This window comes from Euleptes europaea, chromosome 4 (assembly GCF_029931775.1).
Source record: "Euleptes europaea isolate rEulEur1 chromosome 4, rEulEur1.hap1, whole genome shotgun sequence".
In the NCBI taxonomy this organism is placed as follows: Eukaryota; Metazoa; Chordata; class Lepidosauria; order Squamata; family Sphaerodactylidae; genus Euleptes; species Euleptes europaea.
The window spans coordinates 2,646,011-2,670,781 of NC_079315.1; the positions used below are offsets into that span (position 1 = coordinate 2,646,011).

General features: G+C 46.5%; 1 protein-coding gene across 1 annotated transcript in view; it reads right to left on the reverse strand.

Moving 5' to 3' along the window:
* KAT6B (lysine acetyltransferase 6B) overlaps positions 1-24,771 on the reverse strand; it is a 117,503-nt gene that overhangs the window by 18,248 nt on the left and 74,484 nt on the right. Inside the window, exons 10-11 of the mRNA XM_056849131.1 lie at positions 24,438-24,599; positions 16,462-16,555 (exon numbers count right to left, since the gene is read on the reverse strand). Coding sequence (XP_056705109.1) covers positions 16,462-16,555; positions 24,438-24,599 — 256 coding nt within the window. The remainder of the gene's footprint in view (positions 1-16,461; positions 16,556-24,437; positions 24,600-24,771) is intronic.

Below are 24,771 nucleotides of genomic sequence, written 5' to 3' on the forward strand. Positions count from 1 at the left end.
TTGCGATTTCGACAAAATTTACACTCTGTCTTGTGCGACAGTTTTTGTGCAAAGGTCAGGACCTTCCCTGTTAAGGGGGGGGGGGAAACCTGTGGCAACTATGAAGGATGTTTTAGAATGAGCATCTGCAGGCCACAAACACTTGGGCCATTTATGCAGGGTCAATTCTGACGCTCACTCAAAGCTCTTTTTTTAAAACGTGACCTTTAAAATGTGTATTCACGGTCCCAACGCAAAAGGAGAAATTCCACCCAACCCCCACTCGCCTGCTCCTTCGCTTGCATAGCCATTGGCAATCGTCGTTTGCATAGCTAAGCTGCATTTGTGATTTTTCATGGTTCCTTCAGTAAATGCTTTGGCCGCGTTAAAGGGGCTCTTCAGAAATGCGAAGCAGGTATGCACCAGCTTCGCAGTCACTTCCTGAATGACGGTTCAGCGTGAAAAGCTCAAAAAAATATGCGGGGCGCTTCAGCCTGGAACGCGCTGCTATTTACCAAGCATAAATGGCCTTGGTGTTCAGCCGCAACAGCTGCGAGTCACCGCTACCGCTCTGGCATTTCCAAATCATGAGCGTAGCCCTACGTTCCCGGCAAGCGGTGTCGTCCCGCACACGTCGATTTACAAGTCTCGTTTTACTTACAGCAAACATGACTTAACTGGCTGTGTGATTCAAGTTACATCCATTAAATTAAAACTTACCAAAAAGATTCCAAACAATTTATCTAAGTTACCAGGTAAATAAAAAAACACTGATCTTGGCTGCCCGTGAATTTATGAAGCATCTGAAATGAGTACAACATGCCCGTTAAACAGAGCTCCCCAGTGCCTTCCCATCCATCCTGTCTAAACTGTAGATTTCCTCAATCCTAGAGGATTCCCCAAGAATCTACCCAACCCAAGTAGAAAGTGGCCAAGCTGGTGAGGCATTTACATGTGAAACACACAATCATGAGCACTGACCAAGTGCTAGGAGATGTAAAAAAAGCTCCTTCTCCCCCTCCTTCTCTTCACAAACCATTTATGGAGCCACCTCCAAACTACTGAGTCCACAGATTTTTAAGGCTGGTAGTCAATCTATTAGCGAGACTCCCAAATGTCTAGCCATGCCAGTCCTGCCTTGAATCATAAGAAAAAGCAATCCAAATCAATATGGGGTGCCTAGCTGCACAACCGGGTCTCTCAGAGGGATTTCATCAGACCAACTATCCATTGAGAGCCAGTGTGGTGTTGTGGTTAAGAGTAGTGGTCTCTAATCTGGAGAACCAGGTTTGATTTCCCACACCTACACATGAGCGGCAGAATCTAATCTGGTGAACTGGGTTCATTTCCCCATTCCTCCACATGAAGCCTGCTGGAGGGGCTGTGGCTCAGTGGTAGAGCATCTGTTTGGCATGCAGAAGGTCCCAGGTTCAATCCCTGACACTATAATTGATGGGGAGGGGCTGTGGCTCAGTGGTAGAGCCTCTGATTTGCATGCAGAAGGCCCCAGGTTCAATCCCTGGCATCTCCAGTTAAAGGGACTAGGCAAGTAGGTGATGTGAAACACCTCTTTGCCTGAGACCCTGGAGAGCCACTGCCAGTCTGAGTAGACAATACTGACTTTGATGACCAAGGGTCTGATTCAGTATAAGGCAGCTTTATGTGTTCATGTGACCTTGGGCTAGTCACAGTTCTCTCCAAACTCTCTCAGCCCCACCTACCTCACAAGGTGTCTGCTGTGGGGAGAGGAAGGGAAGGCGATTGTAAGCTGCTTTGAGACTCCTTAAAGGGAAGAGGTGAGTTTTCCAAAAATTCTCAGGGAGACAAATCCCCAGGAGCTTGCCTCCAGGCTTCCCACCAGGCTGGTTTTTCTCAAAACTTACCTTGGTGAAGGCAAGGGACGGGCAGCAGGGAGTCCCAGTCAATACCGAGCTTTTGAAGTTTCTGCTCAGTTCATCATGGTTTGTTTTCCAAAGGAGGGGGAGGAGTCAGTTTCTGAAAACTTTTTGTCCCTTCTACACCCCCACACACCAAATGTTGGCCCTACCCACTACATAAGCTACTGCACTTTAACAACACTGTAGATGTTGTGTTGGTATCAACAGAAGAGGAAAGAACGGGACTTCCTCTCCATAACGATAACACAAAGGTTTCAAACCACTGAAAATGCTTTCCCCAAGGATAATATGACTGGTTTTCTAAAAAAGAGACACGTAGAAGAAGAAGAATTGGTTTTTACATGGTGACTTTCTCCACCTTTTAATGAGAATCAAACCGGCTTACAATCGCCTTCCCTTCCTCTCCCCACAACAGACACCTTGTGAGATAGGTGGGGCTGAGAGAGTTCAGAGAGAACTGTGACTGGCCAAGGTCACCCAGCTGGCTTCATGTGGAGGAGCGGGGAAACCAACCCCGGTTCACCAGATTAGTGTCCGCCACTCATGTGGAGGAGTGGGGGAATCAAACCCGGTTCTCCAGATTAGAGTCCGCCGCTCATGTGGAGGAGTGGGGAATCGAACCCGGTTCTCCAGATTAGAATCTGCTGCTCTTAACCACTACACCACGTTGGGTCTCCACCATCCTGGCTCTGTATCATATGAATGTCAGTTTAGTGCCTAAGGTCTCTCTCACGGCTTGGGGAGCTGCACACGCCAATTTCCTTCTGGAGTTCAGACCATTCACAGCAGAACCACTAAATTAACTGAAGCTATTCAGATCAATTAAGAGGCCACTTCACTAGAACAAGAAATCCTTCAAAGTTGCGGGAGGGCCATTCACATGGGGATTATACAGGATAGCCTGGAAATCAAAACAAGGAAAGACATGAAAAGGCTTCAAGCCATCATCTGGGTTCTGCTACATAACTGCTATAAAAATGAACCTAAGAGGGAATGGGAGTTCCTGCCCAGTCTTCTACGGTAATTAAATTAGGGTTGCCGGCTCCACATCAGGAAATTCCTGGAGATTTTGGAGGTGGAGCTTGGGGAAGGGAGGGTTGAAAGGGAGAAAGCTTAGCGGGGTATAATGCCACCCTCCAAAGCAGCCATTTTCTCCAGGGGACATCCAGAGACGTCATCTCTCTCTCTCTTTCGAACTCATGCAGCTTCTTAACTTATTAGTTTTAAGTAGGTTACTAAAATATTAAAAAACAGACCACATCTGAACAGCTGTAAAAATCGATCAGAAAGGGCATAAAATTTCACAACTGAAAGAGCGATAGATCTACTATTATCTCCTAATAAAAGAGGCAATGCCTCCGATTGCTCTATATTTTGGAGCCAAGGGAGGGGAAAGCAAAAGATTTCTAGCCTCAGTAAGATAAGTTGCATTGAAAAGTCATATGATACAGAGTGTCATTTGGCGATCAGCTGTAATTCCGGCAGATCTCTAGGGCCACCTGGAGGTTAGCAACCTCACATTAAATGTATTTAATTGCAACAGTTCATGCTGGAACATTAGGGTTGCCAACCGCCAGGTAGTAGCTGGAGATCTGCTATTACAATGGATCTCCAGCCGATACGACATCCGTTCCCCTGGAGAAAATGCTGCTGTGGCAATTGGACTCTATGGCACTGAAGTCCCTCCCCTCCCCAAACCTTGACCTCCTTAGGCTCCACCCCAAAAACCTCCCGCAGGTGGCAAAGAGGGACCTGGCAAACCTATGGAGCGTACATTGTTACCACCTTTTTCTGCGGTAACTTCAAAAAATCTTTTGAAAGTCAACCCCATTTCTAAAGGAGCACGAAGTGAAACTGAACCAGGGGCAAAAGCACTTAACTACACTCAAGGTACAAAGCAGGTTCAGCTGGTATGCTTTTCATAGCTCTGGGTGGCGTAGGGTTGCCAGGTGCCCCTTCGCCACTGGTGGGAGGTTTTTTGGGCAGAGCCTGAGGAGGGCCGGGTTTGGGGAGGGGAAGGGCTTCAACGCCATACAGTCCAATTGCCAACATGGCCGTTTTCTCCAGGGGAACTGATCTCTATCGGCTGGAGATCAGTTGCAACAGCAGGAGCTCTCCAGCCGCTAGCGGGAGGTTGGAAACCCTAGGGTGGTGCTAGCTGAACTTCAAGCACGGAAACCCCAACTGTAAACCTCCCCTTCTTCTAAAGGGTTCAAGCATAACGGTATTCCTGCCCGCGCTTCCCTTTTCTTTTATCGGATGCTCAATATCCTATGGCTTCCGGAGGGCAGCAAGCCACTCGCTGCTTCTCGAGCCTGCTTAGGTTTGCCCTTTGCTTTGAAAAAAAACACACATCCCAACAAACTAGTATATTGCTGCCTACCTAAAGCATGCAGAAACCCACTATCTTGTCTGCGGGTGGCCCTGTTCTGCCGCCGTGCTGACAGGCACTCAACCATCAAGTTTGTTATTAAGGAGGCATGATTTCTTTGGTTTCACCCAATTCATTTTGATTGATATCGGAACGAGGTGATATTTATTCTGTATTCAAACACCACAATAGCTCACTGTAATGGAGGCAACATTTCAGATTATTTCTTTTCAATTGCCACCTCGTTTATCTCCCTACGTGCCTCACACGTTCCGCGGCAGGAGCCGGAAGCAGACACGTTAATGCAATCACATCACACACCGCGGGCAGAGTGCCAATCTAACAGCGCGGAGATTATTATGGGAATGGCGCGGGCCACAGATATAAGGCTGGGCCTGGGCAATGCCAGCTGAGGGCGCTGGCAGAGGAAGATCTTTTCTACCTCCCTGTTCTTCTGGCAGCTGCTTCTGAGCCTTAGAAAGTCCATGCCGTTGGAGAGGTGACGTCTCTGAAGGAAAAACGTGGGGAGGGGCCATGGCTCAGTGGTACAGCCTCTGCTTGGCATGCAGAAGGCCCCAGGTTCAACCCCCAGCATCTCCAGTTAAAAGGACCAGGCGAGTAGGTGATGTGAAAGACCCTTTGCTGCCTGAGACCCTGGAGAGCCGCTGCCGGTCTGAGTAGACAATACTGACTTTGATGGACCCACTGCTGTCCAAGATGCCTTTTTACTGGTCCAGGGGGTGATCCTGTAGATCCCTCACCTGATCTACCTCAAGCCACAGTTTCAGGGCATGCGGTGGGCTCAGGTCATCTTTAGTTGGCATGGATGAGGCCCTTGGAGGGCTCAGCCAAGACAGTATGTGCCATTTTTCATGTCTTCAACACCTTTGCCCCATTAAATTAAAACCTTATATTAAATCTGAGTGACATTTCCCTAATCCTAAACAACTATTTTTTTTTTAAAGGCCCACCTTTGGGTACTCCAGTGTTTTAACTGGAATTAACCACAGTTCCATTTATTTTCTAAAATCCCTTATAGCCCTGAGATTTTGCTCCACAGAGCAAAAACTGCAGATGCACAGTGCCCACATGGAGAGATGTGAGGTTGCCTTCCCTGGCTTTTACAACTGAAAGACGTTTGTATACCTTGTGTAGGCAGACTCTCATTCTAGCCGATCACATGTCCAGGACTGGGAAGAGTAGCATACGGACCTCAATTTGGTAGTCAATTAATGCGCGTAGCTAGAAAATGAGCCGTTAGGGCAACATATGCAAAGCCACAATGAGAGCATCGCCATGTTGGTTTTCTTTGCCTCATTATACAGCTTAATGAACTGTCTGAATAATTTTAACATCTGAAAAGTAATATGTCTGGTCCACGCTAAACAGGAGACCAGTAGGGAGATACACAGCCCAAAGGAGCTTCTGCTGGAGAAGAAAACCCAAATCAGGAATTAGAGCTGATGAGAATGAAAATAGAAATGGCTAAGATGAATGGCTGAAAGAGAGGAAGCTAAGATTGAAGCTGAAAAAGCTAAACTTGAAGCAGCCAGGATTGAAGCTGATAAAAAAAAAGAGAAAGCTAAGATAGAGGCTAAGATGGAAGCAGAAATCCAGTTAACCAAAATTTAAGCAGAAGCAGAAATGGCGGGAAGAGAAAAGAGAGAAAAAGAGCGGGAAGCTGACAAGGGAACATGAGAAACAGATGCACTGAAGTTCCAGGGTGTTCAGTGTGCAACGTTGAAGTTGCGAGTCCGCTGAACGGGAAACGGAAGCAACAATGGGATGTTTTCGAGATAACACATTGAAAACGCCCACTAGGTGATACAAGGACTATGTCTGATTAGCTACAATGAATAAAACGAGAAATTAGTTACTGTATAAAAACTGGCCATGCATTACTTGGTCCCCAGCATTCTAGCTGGGGCAAGAGAGGTGGTAGGCCTCAGGTTCTGGGACTCTAACTGTACTCCCCTTATCAAAGTGGTAATTAATTAAAGAACCAATATGTTTATCTGAATATGGGATCTCCTTGATCCTACAAAGAGAACATAATGAAGCAGCAGAGTGAGGAAGCCCCAATCCTGCCCCCAACGTCACATCTAGGGTTGCCAGCTCTGCACTGTGAAACCCCTGGAGATTTTGGGGGTGGTGCTTGGAGAAGGTGGGGTTTGGGGTGGGGAGAGACCTCAGTGGGGTATAATGCCATGGTCAAATTCAAAAAACCTTTATTGGCATGATCAAAGCGGTTCTACTTAAAATTTTACCAATCGAAAGGCCACGGTATCTGGAGTATCTACAGTTATCATGTTGACAAATAAAGTACACTGGTTGGTAGGCCCGTTTAGTGCAGCTTTCCTAGTGAAATTTCAAGAAATCTAGAGTATTACAAACATATGGCCTGCGGGCCGGGACCGGCCCTTTGAGAGCTCTTATCCAGCCTGCGAGCCAGCCAAGGAAGCCGACCCCCCAGTCCCGATATGGGCTGGCGAGGCATGGCCCAGCCTGACCGAGTGACATTTATGTCATATCCAGACCTCATAACAAATGAGTCTGACCCCTTGCAAAGCGGCCATTTTCTCCAGGGGAACTGAGCTCTTTTACCTGGAGACAGCTGTAACTGCAGGAGATCTCCAGCCACCACCTGGAGACCAGCAACCCTACTCACACCAGTTACAATCCAGTACACAAACACGTCTACTACATGAAACAGAGTACAGGCAGGAAAGGAACAGGGAAAGATTCTGCCAGCTTGCAGCAGCTGATTAACACCTTGCTGAGTTTGCTCTGCTCTCTACACACGGGTACTTAAGAGGTGCTTCTGGTAGGGGGGGTTGTTTCTCCACCACTCACAGGTACTTGCCTAGGCATGCCCAGAGGCAGGAGGCAAAGGATCAAAGCCTGGAGGTGGGAGGAGGATCTTCTAGCAAAGAAAAAGGACGACCTGCCCTGTATTTAGAAAGCCTCCCCCCTCCAGTTTTTTTTTTAATTATATTTTGTGTAGTCTAAGCTGCGTTGGCTTCCCATCAGGGAGAAAAAGAGGCTATAATTAAACAAACAAACTACAAGTATTCCAATTCAGAAATCTGCCAGAGGTTAGACTGTCATAGCAAAGGAGAAACGAATCCCTTATATTTTTCCAGATAAAAGTTGCAAATATAGTAAGATATACGGCATTGTCAATAATATACAACAGACGAACATCAAAATCAAATTGCACCATTTTTTCCGGTATATTTCAAGTTCGAGTTTAATAAACCAGGAAACGTTCAAAAAAGCCGAAAAAAGCCGAATCCTTATATCGGCTTTTCCCAGATAATCAATTTTTTGGGGGTTTACTAAACCCGAAAAATACACGGTGCAGAGTTGAAATGTGGGGTCAGCCGAACCCAGCATTCAGTTCCGCGCTGCTTGCCGCCTCCAAAGTCCAACTGCCACCAACTGCTCTGGTGCTTCATTTTGATTATGCACGCCTTTCCCGACCACCAGAGATCGCCTCGCTCTCCCAGCGCATTTCCGTGCATTTTGCCTGTGTTTTCCAGACGCTCAGTGAGAATCCGGAAAACGTGGGCGAAACGCGCAGGGAGAGAGAGGCGACCTCTGACGATCGGGAAAGGCATGCATAATCAAAATGAAGCGCAGGAGCAGTCGGCGGGGGTGACCGCGGGGAAACAGCCCTGCATAAACGGCCATACTGTATATATAGGACTACGGTCACCCACAGAAATCCATCAATTATCCTTCTCTCGTTACATTTCTGCCTTACACCCACTGGGAAGTCCATTCCACTGACATCGGTGGGACTTTAAAGTGAATGAGTTATGCACACAGCTCTCAGACGTTGTTCATCACATGTTCAGCCATCATTGTTTCGCCCTTAGCTCTTTACAAATGGGAAATGACTTGCCATTGAAATATTGATGGTCCAGGCTTTTTTTTAAAAAAAACCTTACTTTATTTTCCTAGGGCTGAAATAAATTCTGCAACATGCCAGTTTTCCTTTCCTGCATGATAACATGCGTGCCCAGCAACCGCATTAAAGGATGCAGAGTAACCTTCACATGCCAGTTTTCTTTGCATCATAACTCAATGCACAAATTCTTTTAAGAAGTTGGTCACTGAAATCTCAGCTGGAGAGAATGTTTGCTTACTGACTTGCTCAGAAAATGGTCAGAGGGTACTCAGTTTTCAAGAGAGCTGACAGAGGGTACTCAGTTTTCAAGAGAGATCGTGTTTCTCCCCAAAGTCAGCAAAAGTCATGTGATTCTACCTACACAAAGGGGTCTCTGCTACCATCTGCTTGGAGAACTCTCAATCTATCACCCTCTCTGCACAGCACACAGTAAATGGTCTCTCTTTGAGCGCAAGAGCAAGTCAACAGAAGCAGAATGAATAAGCAAGGAAAACTTGAACATATTTCTGGTAAGTTTGGGGCTCACGTTTCAGATGTCTCTTATCTGAGCCTTTCATACTTCAAATGATGGATGGATGGGTGGGTGGGTGGGTGAAGGATGGAGGACAGAGCAACAGAGACACGGGTAAATGGATGATGGGTAGATGGGTGATGGGTAGACATGAAGAAGAAGAAGAGTTGGTTTTTATATACCGACTTTCTCTACCACTTAAGGGAGACTCAAACTGGCTTACAATCACCTTCCCTTCGACTCCCTACAACAGACATCCTGTGGGGTAGGTGGGGCTGAGAGAGTGTGACTAGCCCAAGGTCACTCAGCTGGCTTCACGGGTAGGAGTGGGGAAACACACCCAGTTCACCAGATTAGATTCCACTGCTCATGTGGAGGAGCGGGGAATCAAATTCAGTTCTGTAGATCAGAGTCTGCCACTCCGAACCACCGCTCTTAACCACACCACGTTCAATTCCCTTTTGGTATATTTTACAACACTGAACTGGCTTTCTGAATGCTTCAGCCCTCCTCCACAACTGGCCTCTCAATATTGTGCAAAATCTATATAAGGTGGCTGAGGCAGGTTGGGGTGTCAGGAGTGGGAAACAGCTCACCCTCTGTCCAGTGCCACCATCCTCATGATGGCAGTGTGTATTGATCCAGGGGATTAAATGAGGACCATCACCCAACCCACACTTCACCATCATACCCTTCAAGCACAGCTGTGAAAGAAGCCAAATAAATGTTTATTTACTGGCCTGCCAGTGCTTGGCACTATTTACAGCTAGCTATGCTAGGTAAATCATGAAGGAGCTTCCGAGGCCCTTCCTTGGTAAAAACCCTGCTTAACCTTGTCTGCTCTGGGTTTAGATTCATAAAATTATAGAGTTGGAAGGGACCACCAGGGTCTAGTCCAACTCCCTGCACAATGCAGGAAATTCACAACTGCCTCCCCCCCCAAACCCCCAGTGACCCCTACTCCATGCACAGAAGATGCCCTCCCTCTCATGATCTGCCTAAGGTCATAGAATCAGCATTGCTGACAGATGGCCGTCTAGCCTCTTCTTAAAAACCTCTAGGGAAGGACAGCTCACCACCTCCCGAGGAAGCCTGTTCCACTGAGGAACCGCTCTAACTGTTAGAAAGTTCTTTCTAATGTTTAGATGGAAACTCTTTTGATTTAATTTCAACCCGTTGGTTCTGGTCCAACCTTCTGGGGCAACAGAAGACAACTCAGCACCCTCCTCTGTATGACAGCCCTTCAAGTCCTTGAAGATGGTTCTCATATCCCCTCTCAGTCTTCTCCTCTTCAGGCTAAACATACCTAGCTCCTTCAACCTTTACCATGAGGGAAAACAGATTCCCCCCACACACACAGTTTTCCTAACCTTTTAGAATTACACTAGAGCCTTTGAAGCACAGACCTCAGCCTGTCCCACAGCTTTCAACTGTACCAGAAAGACTACAGAGGAGAGCTTTAAGCCAGTGCGGATCACTCCAGGCTATCAAACTGACTGGCCATCTTGTCCCTGAAGTGACTGGAGATAAAGTCAAAATCTCTAATCTGCCCAAGAGACCTCTAAACCCGATCTGATCAATTTTTCCCCTCTGCCCGCTCCGCTCTTCCTTCTCCCTCCGAAGTTAGCAAGGCCGTTGCCGGTTTTTTCTACCAGGGCACAAAGAGGACTGGCAGATATGAAAAAGGGGACTGACTTGTCTCTGTCCATCGCAGTAGTTCTAATAGGGTGTGGTACTTTTGCCACCTATCTGAAGCATCCGTACATCAACACATTAAACTCCACTGGAAGAGCGAATGAGGATTAAATTTCCTTCTATTAAAAAAATTGGGATCAGCCTGTAAACGCCTCTCCTTCTCATTTAGCAAAGAAACTTCAGCTACCAATTCAGTGGCCAATGTTCCCATCACAAAGCCCTAAGCGTTTAAAGGACAGTTCAATGGTCAGTACCTATTTATTTGTTTATATTACAGTAAACCATCATTTCTGGGGTACCAGTGAGGTTCCCCATCTCCATCAGGGAAGAAACACCATCAAATCACTGCTGAATCAAACGTCAAAAGAGCATGAAATATATACTGCAAGGAATAGATCAGAGTTACTAAGGTCATTTATGCATGGCTGTTTCCTTGAGGACACCCTGCTAACTACTTTGGGGCTTTGCTTTGATTATGCTTGCGTTTGCTGACTGTCAGAGGTTGCCTTGCTCTCTCCCACCCCCGTTTCCATGTGTTTTCTGGATTTGTGTTTAGCCAGCATCCAGAAAACGCAGGGGGAATGAAGGGAATCCAGAAAACGCAGGGGGAGAGAGGCGAGCTCTGACGGTTGGAAAATGCAAGCATAATCAAAGCAAAGCCCCGAAGTAGTCAGCGGGGTGACCGCGAGGAAACAAACACGCATAAATAGCCTAAGATGCTGAACCGCAAGAAAACAGCAGAGATAACTCACCAGGTGCAGCAACTGACAATAATATTTGCCGAACAAGAGTCCTACACCAAATGAAGAAACTAGACATTATCAACTTTGGAAGCTCACCCCAAGTCCTGAGCACTGAGTAAAACAGTGTTGCTTTCTGTTGTTCATCGAGTGGTCCTCCTTGCAGTCCCACATGGGAACTGCGCATGAGCAGGCTGGCCGGCCTGCGCATGCGCAGTTCCCATGTGGGACTGCAAGGAGGCCGCAATGATGAAAACAGTGTTGCTTTCCTGTAACTGTTGTTCATTGAGTGGTCCTCCTTGCAGTCCTACATGGGAACTGTGCATGCGCAGTTCCCATGTGGGAGTGCAAGGAGACCATGATGATGATCATGAGAGAGTTTGAATGTGATGCTCTCCAAGCAATACAAAGACATTCCTTCACTGATAAAGAGCAGTGAGCAAAGGCCATAAGGGACACAGTCTGCAGCCATGGAAGAGACTTGGACTCAAACATACTGCCAGCTCTCTTGTATAAAAGACATATTTATTTAAGAAACATCTCTACAGAAGGCTCCTGGGAAAGCATAGTAGCAGACATATAAATCACAGGAATCGTTTTAGTCTCTATTAGCCACGGACGTCATACTGAAAAATTTGAACATGAAAAACGCTCACATTTCAACAAGAAATTCCATGGAACTTTAAAGGCGATTAAAAACATCTGTGGCCTATGCTTTTGTATGCCAGAGCCTGCTTTGTCAGATACATGTGGTAGTAAGTGGATACCTTTCAGTTTTTAAACCTTAGAATTTCACTACAGACCTTTTCCTTTATGTAAGAATAAGAGGAGTGGTGAGTTACACAATTAATACCAGTAGCAGTTTATTTGATTTAAAATATTTATACCCCACTTTTCCTGGTATTTAGAACGGCTGACAACATATTTAAAAGTCATTCGGAACAAATACACAGAATAACTTTCCAACTCTCTTTTGTTCAACTGTGTTTCAGCTAAACCAAAATCCAGTACAGAATTGTAAATAGATCCAACTACCGAGCAAAGGAAACAATAACAGCCGGCGCTATTCTGTAAACACTTGCAAAAACATTTTCTTGTACTGCTGTAATGGATAACAGGAGAACAATAGCTGTTCTTACTCTTCTGCAAGGAGAAGAAAAAAATGTTTTTACTCCAGTTTCACATTTCTCAAGCAATACCTTTCACGTTCACATTAAACAGCTTTCCGCAAGTGGAAGGGCGCCAATAAAACATTATGAAAATAGACCAGGGGGATAAAACTCAGTCGAAGAGGCCGGAACGGCTTTCACATTTGAAAAGCATTTCAGACTCTGCCATTGGCCCCTTCTGAGTTTAAGGGTCAAACTGACCGCCATTCAGTTCAGGGCTCCCTAACATCACATCCACCAGCACTTCCCCCGGCGCCCGCCCAGCTTTTCAGGAGGTGGCCAGGACCATTGTAAGGCAGGGCTTGATATCCATGGCCATTGTACAAAAGAAACGGCTTTCCAGTGCAGCTGCAGTGACTGGAGAATCAGGAGGACTGGTAAACACCAGGGATTGAGGTTCCATTCCTTCCTTCCTTCCTTCCTTCCTTGCCCTCCCTCCCTCCTTCCTTTTTCTTTCCTCCCTCCCCCTCCTTTCTTCCCCTCCCTCCCTTCTTTCCCCCTTCCTTTCTTTTTTTTCTTTCCCTCTTTTTTCCCTCCCTTCTTTCCTCCCTCCCTCCTTTCTTTTCTTTTCTTTTCTTCCCTTCCCTCTTTCTTTCCCTCCCTCCTCTTTCTTTCTCTCTTTCTCTCTCTCTTCCTTCCTTCCCTCCCTCCCTTCTTTCCATTCCCCCTTCTCTTTCTCCCGCCACCCTCTCCTGGGTTTTCTCCATTTCTTTTTATTTCCCTTTTGTAATTCTTCCGCAAAGTGAGGAGAGAGGTTTTGTTTGGCGATGCCTCCCGAAGCAGCCATTTGGGGTTAGGCCCCGCCTCCTGAGGCAGCCATGTTGGGTTGGCTCTCACCACCCCCTCGCCAAATTCCAAAGGTGTCTTCAGGCTCAAAAAGATCGGGGACCCCCGCCTTAACAAAACAGAGCTAATGTCACAAGTCGAAAGGAAACAAGCTCTCTTGTTAAGGGGCAACTCGGATTCTATCTTGTATTTTGACAATGCTAAAACGGCGAAAGCAAAACGAAGAGAATGACAGTTTCACCAGAATGGGAAGGAGTAGCCCAAAGCTTGAAGCAGAATCTTAAAACAGGCAGCAGCAGACTACGAACATGGTCTGCTCAATGCAGCCGAGGGCACTGCCTATATTTTTAACACAGCTTCTGGGTAAAACTTAATGCAAGCCCCATTGAAAATAATATGTGGGTATTTTACACTGCGCCCTGACCTGGATGGCCGAGGCTAGCCTGATCTCGTCAGATCTCAGAAGCTAAGCAGGGTCAGCCCTGGTTAGTATTTGGATGGGAGACCACCAAGGAATACCAGGGTTGCTGTGCAGAGGAAGGCACTGGCAAACCACCTCTGTTAGTCTCTTGCCATGAAAACCCCAAAAGGTGTCGCCATAAGTCGGCTGCGACTTGAAGGCACTTTTTACACACACACACACATATTTTACACAGCAGGCAGGAAAGGGGGCAGGGAGGTGGAGGGGTGCCAAAGTGATCGGGGGGGGGGAAGGAGTGCGGGGGGGGGGGAAGAATTCAAAGTGAAAGGGACAAAAATAACAAAACAGATTTGTTCTGACAGTGAAACACGGTGGTACCACAGAAGCTCGTTTCTGAGCACGGTATATGCAAAGAAATGCCACTGATGCCACAACAAACGATAGCAAAGGCCCGGCTGTGAGCCGAGTCCCTGCTCCCCGGGACATGGTGACTAATGAAGCCTCAGCTCCTCTGGCCACAGCTCCAAGATCTTTAACAAGCATGGGGGTCCTAATGGCAACCAAAGGACCCTGGTTACTGGATACTTATCCCACCTTGGGGGAAATAATTATGGCCGTGTGAGGGGGCGCACGATACAAAGATGAGTTCATAGACTCATAGAGTTGGAAGGGGCCATACAGGCCATCTAGTCCAACCCCTTGCTGAATGCAGGATCAGCCTAGAGCATCCCTGACAAGTTGTTTTTTTAGTAGTGTTGGTTTTTATATGCCGACTTTCTCTGCCACTTAAGGGAGAATCAAACCTGCTTACAATCACCTTCCCTTCCCCTCCCCACAACAGACACCCTGTGAGGTAGGTGGAGCTGAGAGTGTGTGACTAGCCCAAGGTCACCCAGCTGGCTTCATGTGGAGGAGTGGGGAAACAAATCCAGTTCACCAGATTAGCCTCCACTGCTCATGGGGAGGAGCGGGGAATCAAACCCGGTTCTGCAGATCAGACTCCACCACTCCAAACTACCGTTCTTAACCACTACACCACGCTGGCTCCTTGTCCAGCCTCTGCTTAAAGTGCTTGTCCAGTCTCTGCTTAAAGACTGCCAGGGAGGGGGAGCTCACCACCTCCCTATTTTGCCGATTCCACTGTTGAACAACTCTTACTGTAAAGAAATTTCCCCCTAATATCCAGCCGGTACCTTTCCACCCGCAACTTAAGCTAATTATTGCGAGTCCTATCCTCTTCTGCCAACAGGAACAGCTCCCTGCCCTCCTCGAAGTGACAGCCCTTCAAATACTTAAAGAGAGCAATCCTGTCCCCCCTCAACCTCCTCTTCTCCAGACTGATTATTCTCAAGTCTTTCAGCCTTGCCTCGCAGGGCTTGGTCTCCAGGCCCCTGATCATCCTCGTCGCTCTCTTCTGCACCCGCTCAATTCTGTCCACATCCTTTTGGAATTGACAGGACAAGTTGTGAGGGCCACTTCATAGAATCACGGAATCATAGAGTTGGAAGGTACCACCAGGGGGTCATCTAGTCCAACCCCCTGCACAAGGCAGGAAATTCATAACTACCTCCTCCCCCACATCCCCCCAGTAACCCCCTGCTCATGCCCAGAAGATGGCCAAGATGCCCTCCCTCTCATGGTCTGCCTAAGGTCATAGAATCAACATTGCTGACAGATGGCCATCTAGCCATCCAGCCACTTCATACAGTCGGTTTAGTATACCCCGGAGTTATAAATGTACTCCTAAAAATGCCAAGGGTGAATGCAACAAGAAGTGTGCGTCATTACAGACATAGTGGTCATGACTGAATTCAGGCAACGGAGAGTTGCGAGCAGTGGCAAACCACATAAAATGTGGAACGGCGCAACCATCCAGATACACGGGTCCTGGATTTTTGCATAGAGGATGCAAGTAGGATATTTTACTAACAGCAAAGCAGATAGGCCAGGTTGGTTTATTAAGTCTAGCACTAGGTTCTGTTCCAAGTAATGTCAATTAAAATGTTACAACGCTGAGAATTAAAACATTTCGCTAATCCTCAGGCCACAACCATCATTTAACTCCTGTTTTTATATTCTACCTTATTTAACCCATTAGTCATCTTCCAAGCTCCTCCACAGGAAAAAAAAAAGCCAGTTCATGGCTACATGTTCTCTATGATACTTTACATTATAGACTAACACACCACCTGAGCAGGACCAGGGCTTCCAAAATGCGAATTTTCACAAACCATCTCAAAGTTAAAAAATTAAAGTCCCACCCCTGAAGACGATACGAGCATTTTTAGTTGCATGACTTTTTCTACGAAATTATGTTTCAAACTCTATATTCAAATGATACTACGGTCGTTTACAAAACACTCCCTGAAATGTTCAAACTGGGTCAGATGTGCGATGCTGCATCACAAAGAACCAAAGATATGAAGCACGAAAACCAATTTATATCGCATGTTGCAAAAGAGGGGCTTTTACTCCAGAAGCAAAGTAATGAGATTCTTTGAAGAAAAGTACAAAAAAAATTATATATTGAAACATTATGCTCTGTCATAAGCATTGTTAAGCTAAAATGTTCTCCATGTTAAAAGAGATTTGGAAAGCAGAGAACGCCTCGGACTAACACTTTCTTTTGCTTTAATCACAAATAATTGCCTCTCTTTGCACTAATGAGCAGCACAAAATGAATGCAATTTAGACAATTCATTCAGCGTAATAGCTTTGAGAGCTAATATTACTGCAGAGAGATCTATTCTCAATTTCCTGGAGCACAACAGAGAGGCAGTGGATTTTTCACTTGAGGGAGCTTTCCTACTGCTATGCAAATAGAAACAGAAATCCCATTATCTACTGGTAAAAAAAAGAACAACAACAACACACCGGAAATAAAAAAAGCAGGTTAAATAAAGTTTTATATGTTGCTGTATCCCCATTACAACCATCAGCTCCCAGGACCATGAATATAAATAAAGTCCTTCACTTACTGAAATCAATGAGAAACCTTCCAAATCCTTGCCTTTGGTACTGGGGCATGATCATTATGCAGGAGACATTGTACTTCTGCTGGCAGAGCTTTTCCTGAGGGAAGGAGAAACAGATCAAGTATGTCAAAACACTGCTGAAGTGGGCAAATCCACACACCTGCTTCTCTGGTCTTTTGTCGAATATCCCAAAAAGGCATGTAGGCAAGCAGGTCAACCACAAAAAACAGCACAATCCTGCAGACAGCACCATCACACTAGCAAGGTGTAACCGCAATCGAGGTATCTTTGAAAGAAATATTAGTTGTTTTACGGGTTGGCACTGAGCACCGAATGGAACTGGACGGGCAAATTTAAAAGGAGCGCTGGCAAGGGGGTGAAGGGACTTGTGTGTGTGGCGGGGTGAGAAACCTTTTCATGCTTCACTGACTTCTCTGTGGGGGATACACAAAGGGAAATAATGCCCCCATGCTCGCTCAACGCAGCCGAGACTGGGCTGGAAACAACGGCCACATAAAACACCTGGCCACATAAAACACCTGGCTTTTCACCTGAATTTCTCATCTGCCTCTGAGCAAATGCATCTCACAGAGCTGCTGATCTGGAGTTACAGCTGAAGCACATGCAGATTTCTCACAGCCAAGATGAGCATCATCCTCTGAATACAGAATGAACTCCCGGCGCTTGCGCCATCTGAAGCCAGCGCAACAGACGAGAGAGAGAAAAATAATCACTTGCCTAAACCGGCTGCTTAAGACAAAGAGAGAACGGGGGGAAGCAGCTCCCCTCACCAGGCGGGGGCCAGTTTGTGCTTGGGGTGCAGGGGGAGGGGCTGAGAGCAAATTTGGAGCCGTATCAGCAGCCACATCTCCAAACCAAGGCCAGATGAGTCACCCCCATGGGCCAGCCCCTTCCCTTGAAGGGGTGGAGCCTGCTGGAAGGAAGAAACCCCAGTCCCACCCACACCCTGGCAAGCCTTTCTGAGCAGCTGGAAGAGCAGAGACGCCCGAGCCACATCTTATCAAAGAGCCGAAACCAACCACAGCAATGCTCCAAAATACTCCAACAAACTCCAGCAGTGTGCCTGTGGGGGGTGTCATTATGGGTAGATTCCAGCCAAGTGCCCCCCTCCACCTTCCGATATGGGCCCCATTTCAAAGTGTTGTGACTGAATGTTATTACGCCAGCAACCCTATAGTCATCTTAGGGCTTCAGGATGCAAAACACGGTTTTCCAGGCACCCTAAAAGCAAACAATCTTGACTTGCTAAGATCATTCCGGATCCCAGGCACAGAAACCATGGCCGGCATTTGCGATGGCCGAGGACAAATAGGACAGAATATTTAAAGTGGTTTTTGAAACCAAAAGAGAGCAAATTAGCCTCCTTCCTGAGTTAATGGCACAGCTCATCTCCTTTACCAGAGCCTCAACACAGCTGTAAGCAAAAACCCAGTGGAAGAGTGGAAGCTCTGGAAAGGACGAGAGGGCACACAGGCTTGTTGGTGCCAGAGGTGGGCAAACAGGGAGGAAACAGAATGCTGGGAGGTCAGGTGACCACTTCTCTTTCATGGCAGGGTCCTCCCCACCCGCCCCCTGCCCCAGATTGCTAATCACCAGCAATTCATATCCTCAAGGCTTACTCCGGCAGGCCATTCCAGAAAGATGGCAATATTTAGCAATGGCCGAGTGGGGATTAGCGCCACTGAGAGAGATTTATCTCCCATAAGACTAGAAGTCAGAGGCACCCAAGGAAGTCGATGAGCAACAGGTTCAGGACAGACCAAAGGAAACCTTGACTCAATGGGTAATTAAACTACAGAATCTGCTGCCAGCAGATGTAGTGATGGCCATGAGTCTAGTATCATAGAATCACAGAGTTGGAAGAAACCACCAGGGTCATCTCCTCCAACCTCCTGTACAATGCAGGACATTCGCGACTACCTCCACCCCCAGTGACCCCCACTACATGCCCAGAAGATGACCAAGATGCGTTCCCTCTCATCATCTGCTTAAGGTCTAGATGGCTTGAAAAAAGGGGTAAGGCTGATTCATGGAGGAGAGGTCTATCAATGACTAAAGGGAACCTCCATATACGGAGGCGCAGCAAACTTCAGAATCCCACTGCTAGGAAGCAGCATCAAGGGAAGGCCTTGGCCTCTATTGCCTGTTCATCAGCCCTCCAGGACAATTGGCTGGAGGCTGTGTAAAATAGGATGATGATGGACTAGATGGGCCAATGGTCTGATCCAGCAGGCTCTATTTATGTGAAACCATGCCCAGGCTAGCCTGATCTTGTTAGATCTTGGAAGCTAAGCAGGATTGGCCCAGGTTAGTATTCAGATGGGAGACCATCAAGGAAGTCCACGGTCTGTACGCAGACAAAGGCACTGGCAAGCCACCCCTGAATGTCTCTTGCTTTGAAAACCCTATGGGGTCGCCATAAGTTGGCTGCGACTTGACAGCACATGCATGCCCTTCTGGCGCCTCGTCTTGTGGAACTGTTGTCCCGGTGGACAACAGTTCTCTCCGAACTCTCTTAGCCCCACCTACCTCACAAGGTGTCGGTTGTGGGGAGAGCAAGGGAAGGCTATTGTAAGCCAGTTTGAGACTCCTTAAAGGTAGAGAAAATCGGGGTATAAAAACCAACGCCTTCTTCTTCTGTTAGGCCCTAAGCGCTTGAAGGCCCCATATGGGCCAGGTTTCAAGTCCACTGGTTCCCTGCCCAGGTTGGGTATCTTCCCAGGGAAGCCAGGCAGCTTTCTTTCCAAGGACTAGGACTTCTGCACAGTCCATCAGGTGGTCAGGGCAGCCACAGAATCAGTTTAATATGAAATCTGCCCAGGGCACAGAAGCAGCGCTGGTTAAAAACCAAACAAAAACAGAACAGGAGATAAAGAGCAGGACTAGTAGGAGTGTCCATCGGTTAAGTATGGTACCCAAGAAAGCCTTGGGTATGTTCAGCTTATACACCATCTCCCTATCCCAAAAAGGGCCACAGGTAACAATACCACTGATACTGAAATCTGTTCTAGGTGCTACCTATGCATCTGTGGGCCAAGATGCGTTGATGGCCTCATGTTATGACCAAGCTGAACATTCAGTCCAAGTATTTAGCTTCTTGCACACACCTTTATAATTTCAACCTCCAGAGTTTCAAGTTCTACAGACACCTTCACTGCTTGCTGAGGCACCTGGGTGTAGGCATACTTTCTGAAGACTGCTTTTACTAACAAGAAAGCCAAGTCTATCAAAATGGTGGGGTTAGTTAGACCTGGATGTCTGAGAACTTATTTTCAAAAAAAATGGAACAGCACAAAGGTAGTCAACGTCCTTATGCCAGGATACTGAATGGTACCGACAACATTTATGAAGCTGATTTAGTCCAACATCTTAGGAAGAGGCGAGTGCAGAGGCACACGGTTGCCTAAGTGAACATCAAAATCCCATGATGGAAAGTGAGCAGGGTGATTGGTTTTACCATGGTCTTCGTACGGGAAAACATCATACACCATCAAGGAATTCTGCACTTTCACCTTGAGTTACCAACAGTACTGAATTTCTGCATTGGGAAGTGGGGTTGGAAACAAAATTATCCAGTTCAGTATTTCCGAGACCATTACGGCCATGGCCAAGTCACCTCTGAAGACCGGGTCATTCACAATGGATTCTGCTCATCACTTTTCCCACAGTCCCCTTTCCATTTGAAAATGTTTTATGGTAACAGAAAATAAGGTTGCCACATCGGTATTCCAGGTACCATAACCTCTCGAAATGAAGTATCAAGCCCACAGAATCCTTAGTAAGGACTGAGGGCTTGCTCATCAATATGCTAACAGTCCAAATGAAGAACCAGTTACATTCAAAATAATGATCCTCTTATGTAAATGAGAATATGCTTACTAAAAAAGGTGACTCATCCAAGTATCCCCCTGCCTTGTGCACAAAGTAAATGTTTCTCTCCCAGTCTCTCTTCGTCAGATCTCTTCCTAAATTTGCTCTACCCTGAGCCTCACCCACCTCCACCCAATACCAATACTCTGTTCCCCATGTGTAGAAATTTTCATATGCAGTTGCAGGCTGACAAACTATTCATGCAAAGACTTATACGCTGGATAAAAATATGTATTTTTCGGATTAAAATTTAAATAAATAATTAATATATTTAAAATTCAGATGTTAGCAAAAGGAAGCAAATACAACCATCTGAAAACCTGGACCATGTGCATGCACTGAGGTTTGCCCATGCTTCCTATCCCTCATTTAGCCCGTCTGACATGACTGATTTGCAACACAACAGCCCTGCCAAGTATAGAGAAACAGACTGTACTGACGTATGTGGGCCAAAAAAATTTCCATGAAAAAAAAAAACAGCACTGCAAAATCTTCCGAAAAAATTTCCGCCCCATGTCTTTGGTACTATCCAAGACTGTCACTAGCCGAGAACTAGAACACAGAATCCTTGGACTCCCTCAACCCCTTCTCCAACACCAAGGGAAACTGCAAGGACAAAGTAGCATTTCTTCCTGAACATCATCCCCGCCCCCAAATTTAGGTTAGGATTGATGGTGCATTAAGGTTCCCCCACTCCGCCCCAATACCTCCTCACCCTATTCAGGTTCCTCAGCCCCCAAGAAGCTCCTGTCCCACAGTTTGAGAATCACCCTCTTATTCAAGTTAGAAGAACAATTCAAGAACTGCAGACACAAATTTAAATAAAGTCTATGATAAGGAGTAAGAAAAGCCACTTCACGGATTGTGTTCTCAAGCTAAGACGTAGTACTAGTAGGAAGGATGTCCTGTCTGTTTCAGGCCTCTTCCTGTTTGCTATGTGACAGTTACTTTCTGTTGTGCTTCTGTCTACACTCCTTCCCTCCAGAGATCCAGCGCACTGCGCATCAGCAGGCCTCCATAACTTACAAGTTCAGCTCAGCAACAGCTGCCTTGACCAGCAGGCCCTGCCAAAGCAAACCAGCATGTCTGCATCATCCAAAAACCAAGGGCACGTGATACGACCCAAAGAAGCTACCACTGGAGAAACATGAGACAGACACAACTTGGACTCTCCTCACTGAAGACACTGGATGAGTGCAAATAACCAACTGCTAACTTATTGGGCCATGCATCTACCTGGCAGGTGAACCTATGAGGAACCCAGACGTAGGTGAAGCTGGGAACTTGCCACATCTCTAGCCCAGAGGGTAAACTCTTGAGTACACAATTTTAACATCATCACCAGCAACAAACCATGATAAAATGAGTTAGATCTGGACAAGCAGGCAATTAGGGACCTCAGCAGCAGCTAGCACACATCTCAAGCCATAGTCTACAACGCTCCATTCTGTCCGGGCATAAAACTCAGATCTTCTAAAAAGTGACAGATGAGCCGTTGGGTTTTTAAAATATCAGAACAACATGAGGATGTATTCAGCCAGCATCACAAGATCTGGGATTTGGTTCCAAAACAACTTAGGGGAGTACAGAAGAGATAGTTTGAAAAATAAATGTTCATATGTAGCATCACTTTTTAGCACTGCGCACTGCTTGAGGCAGGAGAGTAGCTCAGTTTCCTGGCCTTGCGACCCACTTGAGCAGACCCCACTCCCAAATCAACAAACAAACTTCTTCCAGTACAGCATTACAAGAAAAGTTTTCATTCAGGAAGGTGAAATTCTGTCTCAAAGATCACCTTGTCACATTCATTTTTTGTTTCGCCCTTCCTCTAAAGCCCTCACATGTTTATCTGCTTCTCAACAGACCATTTGCCTAGACGATAATCGTATTCCATCATTCATAATTTTTACGGCTGCTAAAGAGCAGGAAAGCCACTAAGAAGCTCAGCATGTTCAGTTGTCTTTACCCCCAAAGGCTCCTACTGTACATGTCTTTGTCTATGACCTGATGTACAAGTTAGGTGACCAACCACAGCAGCCGGCATCAATGAATGAAAACCTGCTGACTTCAGTGAGAGAAAGCCTGGCCTATTATACTCAAACTCATAAACGGAGTATGTTTACACGGGCTGTGTTTAAAACTGAGTTTCCATAAATACGCTGCAAGCCGAACACTTAAGTGTACCCAGATATTCAACTTTACAGTTTTATAAGAACTAAAACTTTAAAAGAGCTAGTCCTGGAAAATAGGTGCCCAGAGAGAGGGGGAAATTAGTTTAGGCCAAGGGTCTGCAAACTGCGGCTCCCGAGCTGCATGCGGCTCTTTGGCCCATTGAGTGCGGCTCTCCGAACTTGGTTCAGAGCCCCTGCTCTTGCGCCCGCTTGAGCGGGCAGCCGGGCTCCGGAGCCAGCGTGCCTGAGAGAGCGAGAGAGCGGGCGAACGGGCGCTCTGTCTCTCCCCACCCCCCCGCCGTGGAGAATGGCCGGGTCCCCCTTTCCCTTGCCCTCCCTTGCTAAAGCCTCCCCTCCCCTCTAGCCGCGCGATTGCTGGGCGGGCGGCTCGGCAGTTCCTGCCCCCCCACTCACCTATCAGCTGTTGGGCAGGGCGGGCTTCCTTTGGTAGACCTGGCCTCCGGCTGAGTCCCACTGGGAGGCCATGCCTACCCACTGGCTTTCTGTCAGGCTGCTATCTCGGTTTCGTTATTGCCTCTGTCTCTGCGCTGTATTGTCTGCCCCCCAAGGTCGCATACCTAGGCCTGGGAACTCAGCTCCTGGGAAACTGTATTCAGCCTATGCGTGTAATCTCCCGCCTTTCCTGCCTTATAATATCTCCCAGCTAGTGAGTCTCTCATAGCTGTCATTTTATTCGTTTGCACTGTATGCCTATTTGACCAGTAAAAGCCATCTGTTTGGACTCTATATGACTTTGTGGTGATTTCTGGTTCTGTGGGCCAAGGGCTGACACTTTCTTGGCGGTAGACCTGGACTCCGAGGAGGGGAAAAAGTCTCCCTTCAGAGGCCAGGTCTACCAATTGGCTTCTATGGGCCTCCGGAGGCCAGGTCTACTGCCAAGAAAGCCAGGGGGTAGACCTGGCCTCCCAATGGGACTCAGCCGGAGGCCAGGTCTACCAATAGGCTTTTTTGGCGGTAGATCAGGCCTCCAGACGAGGACTCCGGACGGGAAGGGGAAATGGCAGGGACTTACAATTTAATTTTTATCAATAAATAAGATCACTATTAAGTATGATATCAAGTTTTATTCAGTGTACCTATATAGTTTAATTAAGACTTAAAAGTTAATAAACAGTGTACCTACCTATATAGTTTAAGTTTAAGAAATTTGGCTCTCAAAAGAAATCTCAATTATTGTACTGTTGATATTTGGCTCTTTTGACTATTGAGTTTGCCAACCCCTGGTTTAGGCAAACGCAAATCATAACACTTTCTCTCAACGTTAATTCAAGAATGTCCTGACTTCCTATGACCGGTTCACATGTCTAAAAGGGGAACCAGAGTCTGAAGCAAACTGAAAGTCAAAGGGGCTCATTTAATTTCTTCATAGGCTAAGCGTTCATAAATAGCAGCAGAACAGTATATCCTAGTATACAGAGCGGGATGGGAATTCCCTAGAAATGCGCTACTTGGTCCAAAAAACATCAGCACCTGAGAATGCTTTGCATGTGCAGACTGGGGCTATTGCCTCAGGATAACCATCCATGGAAGCCATGATAAATACAGCAACACACTTATTTTTAAAACTGATTAATAATCTTTTTTGCAAAGGGGTGGAGCCTCGGTTATGATACACAATCCAAAACAGATGAGAAGTACAGCTAAAGAAATTTAAGAGATCCGAAGGACAAACTGCAACTAATGCTTCGAAAGACCGTAATTTCTTCAACCTTGGTCAGCATCAGCCCATGATTTGGGGAACTGACTCAGACAGAATGTCATTTACTACATGCAAAGTTGAATAAACGATACTGCGTTTGCTTGTATTTCAGACAAGGGTGCTAGATATGTAACAAAACAACAATAAAAGTTTTGGAATACAAGCAAGGAGTTCCTGTAACAATATCAAACGTTTACCTTAGAGAAGTAGCCGACCAGGTGGCACCCTTTCTCGTCATTCTTTGTGAGAACGTAGAAAAGGAATGGCTCGACATCATAATATAAGGTTTTGTGGTCCAGAAAGAGCTTTGCCAACAGGCAAAGGTTTTGGCAATAAATTTTGCTCACGTTCCCATCAACCTATAAAGGGAGGAGGAGAGATTTTCAATATCGCTATTTCAATACAGGAAAGGACAGAACGCGAAACCCCCTACAGTTTGCTCCAAACCCTTTGACCTCTTTCCCCCTCCCCCAAATATCGAACCTTCCAAAGAATCCACACATTTAACACAATTTACTGTTACATTTTTTA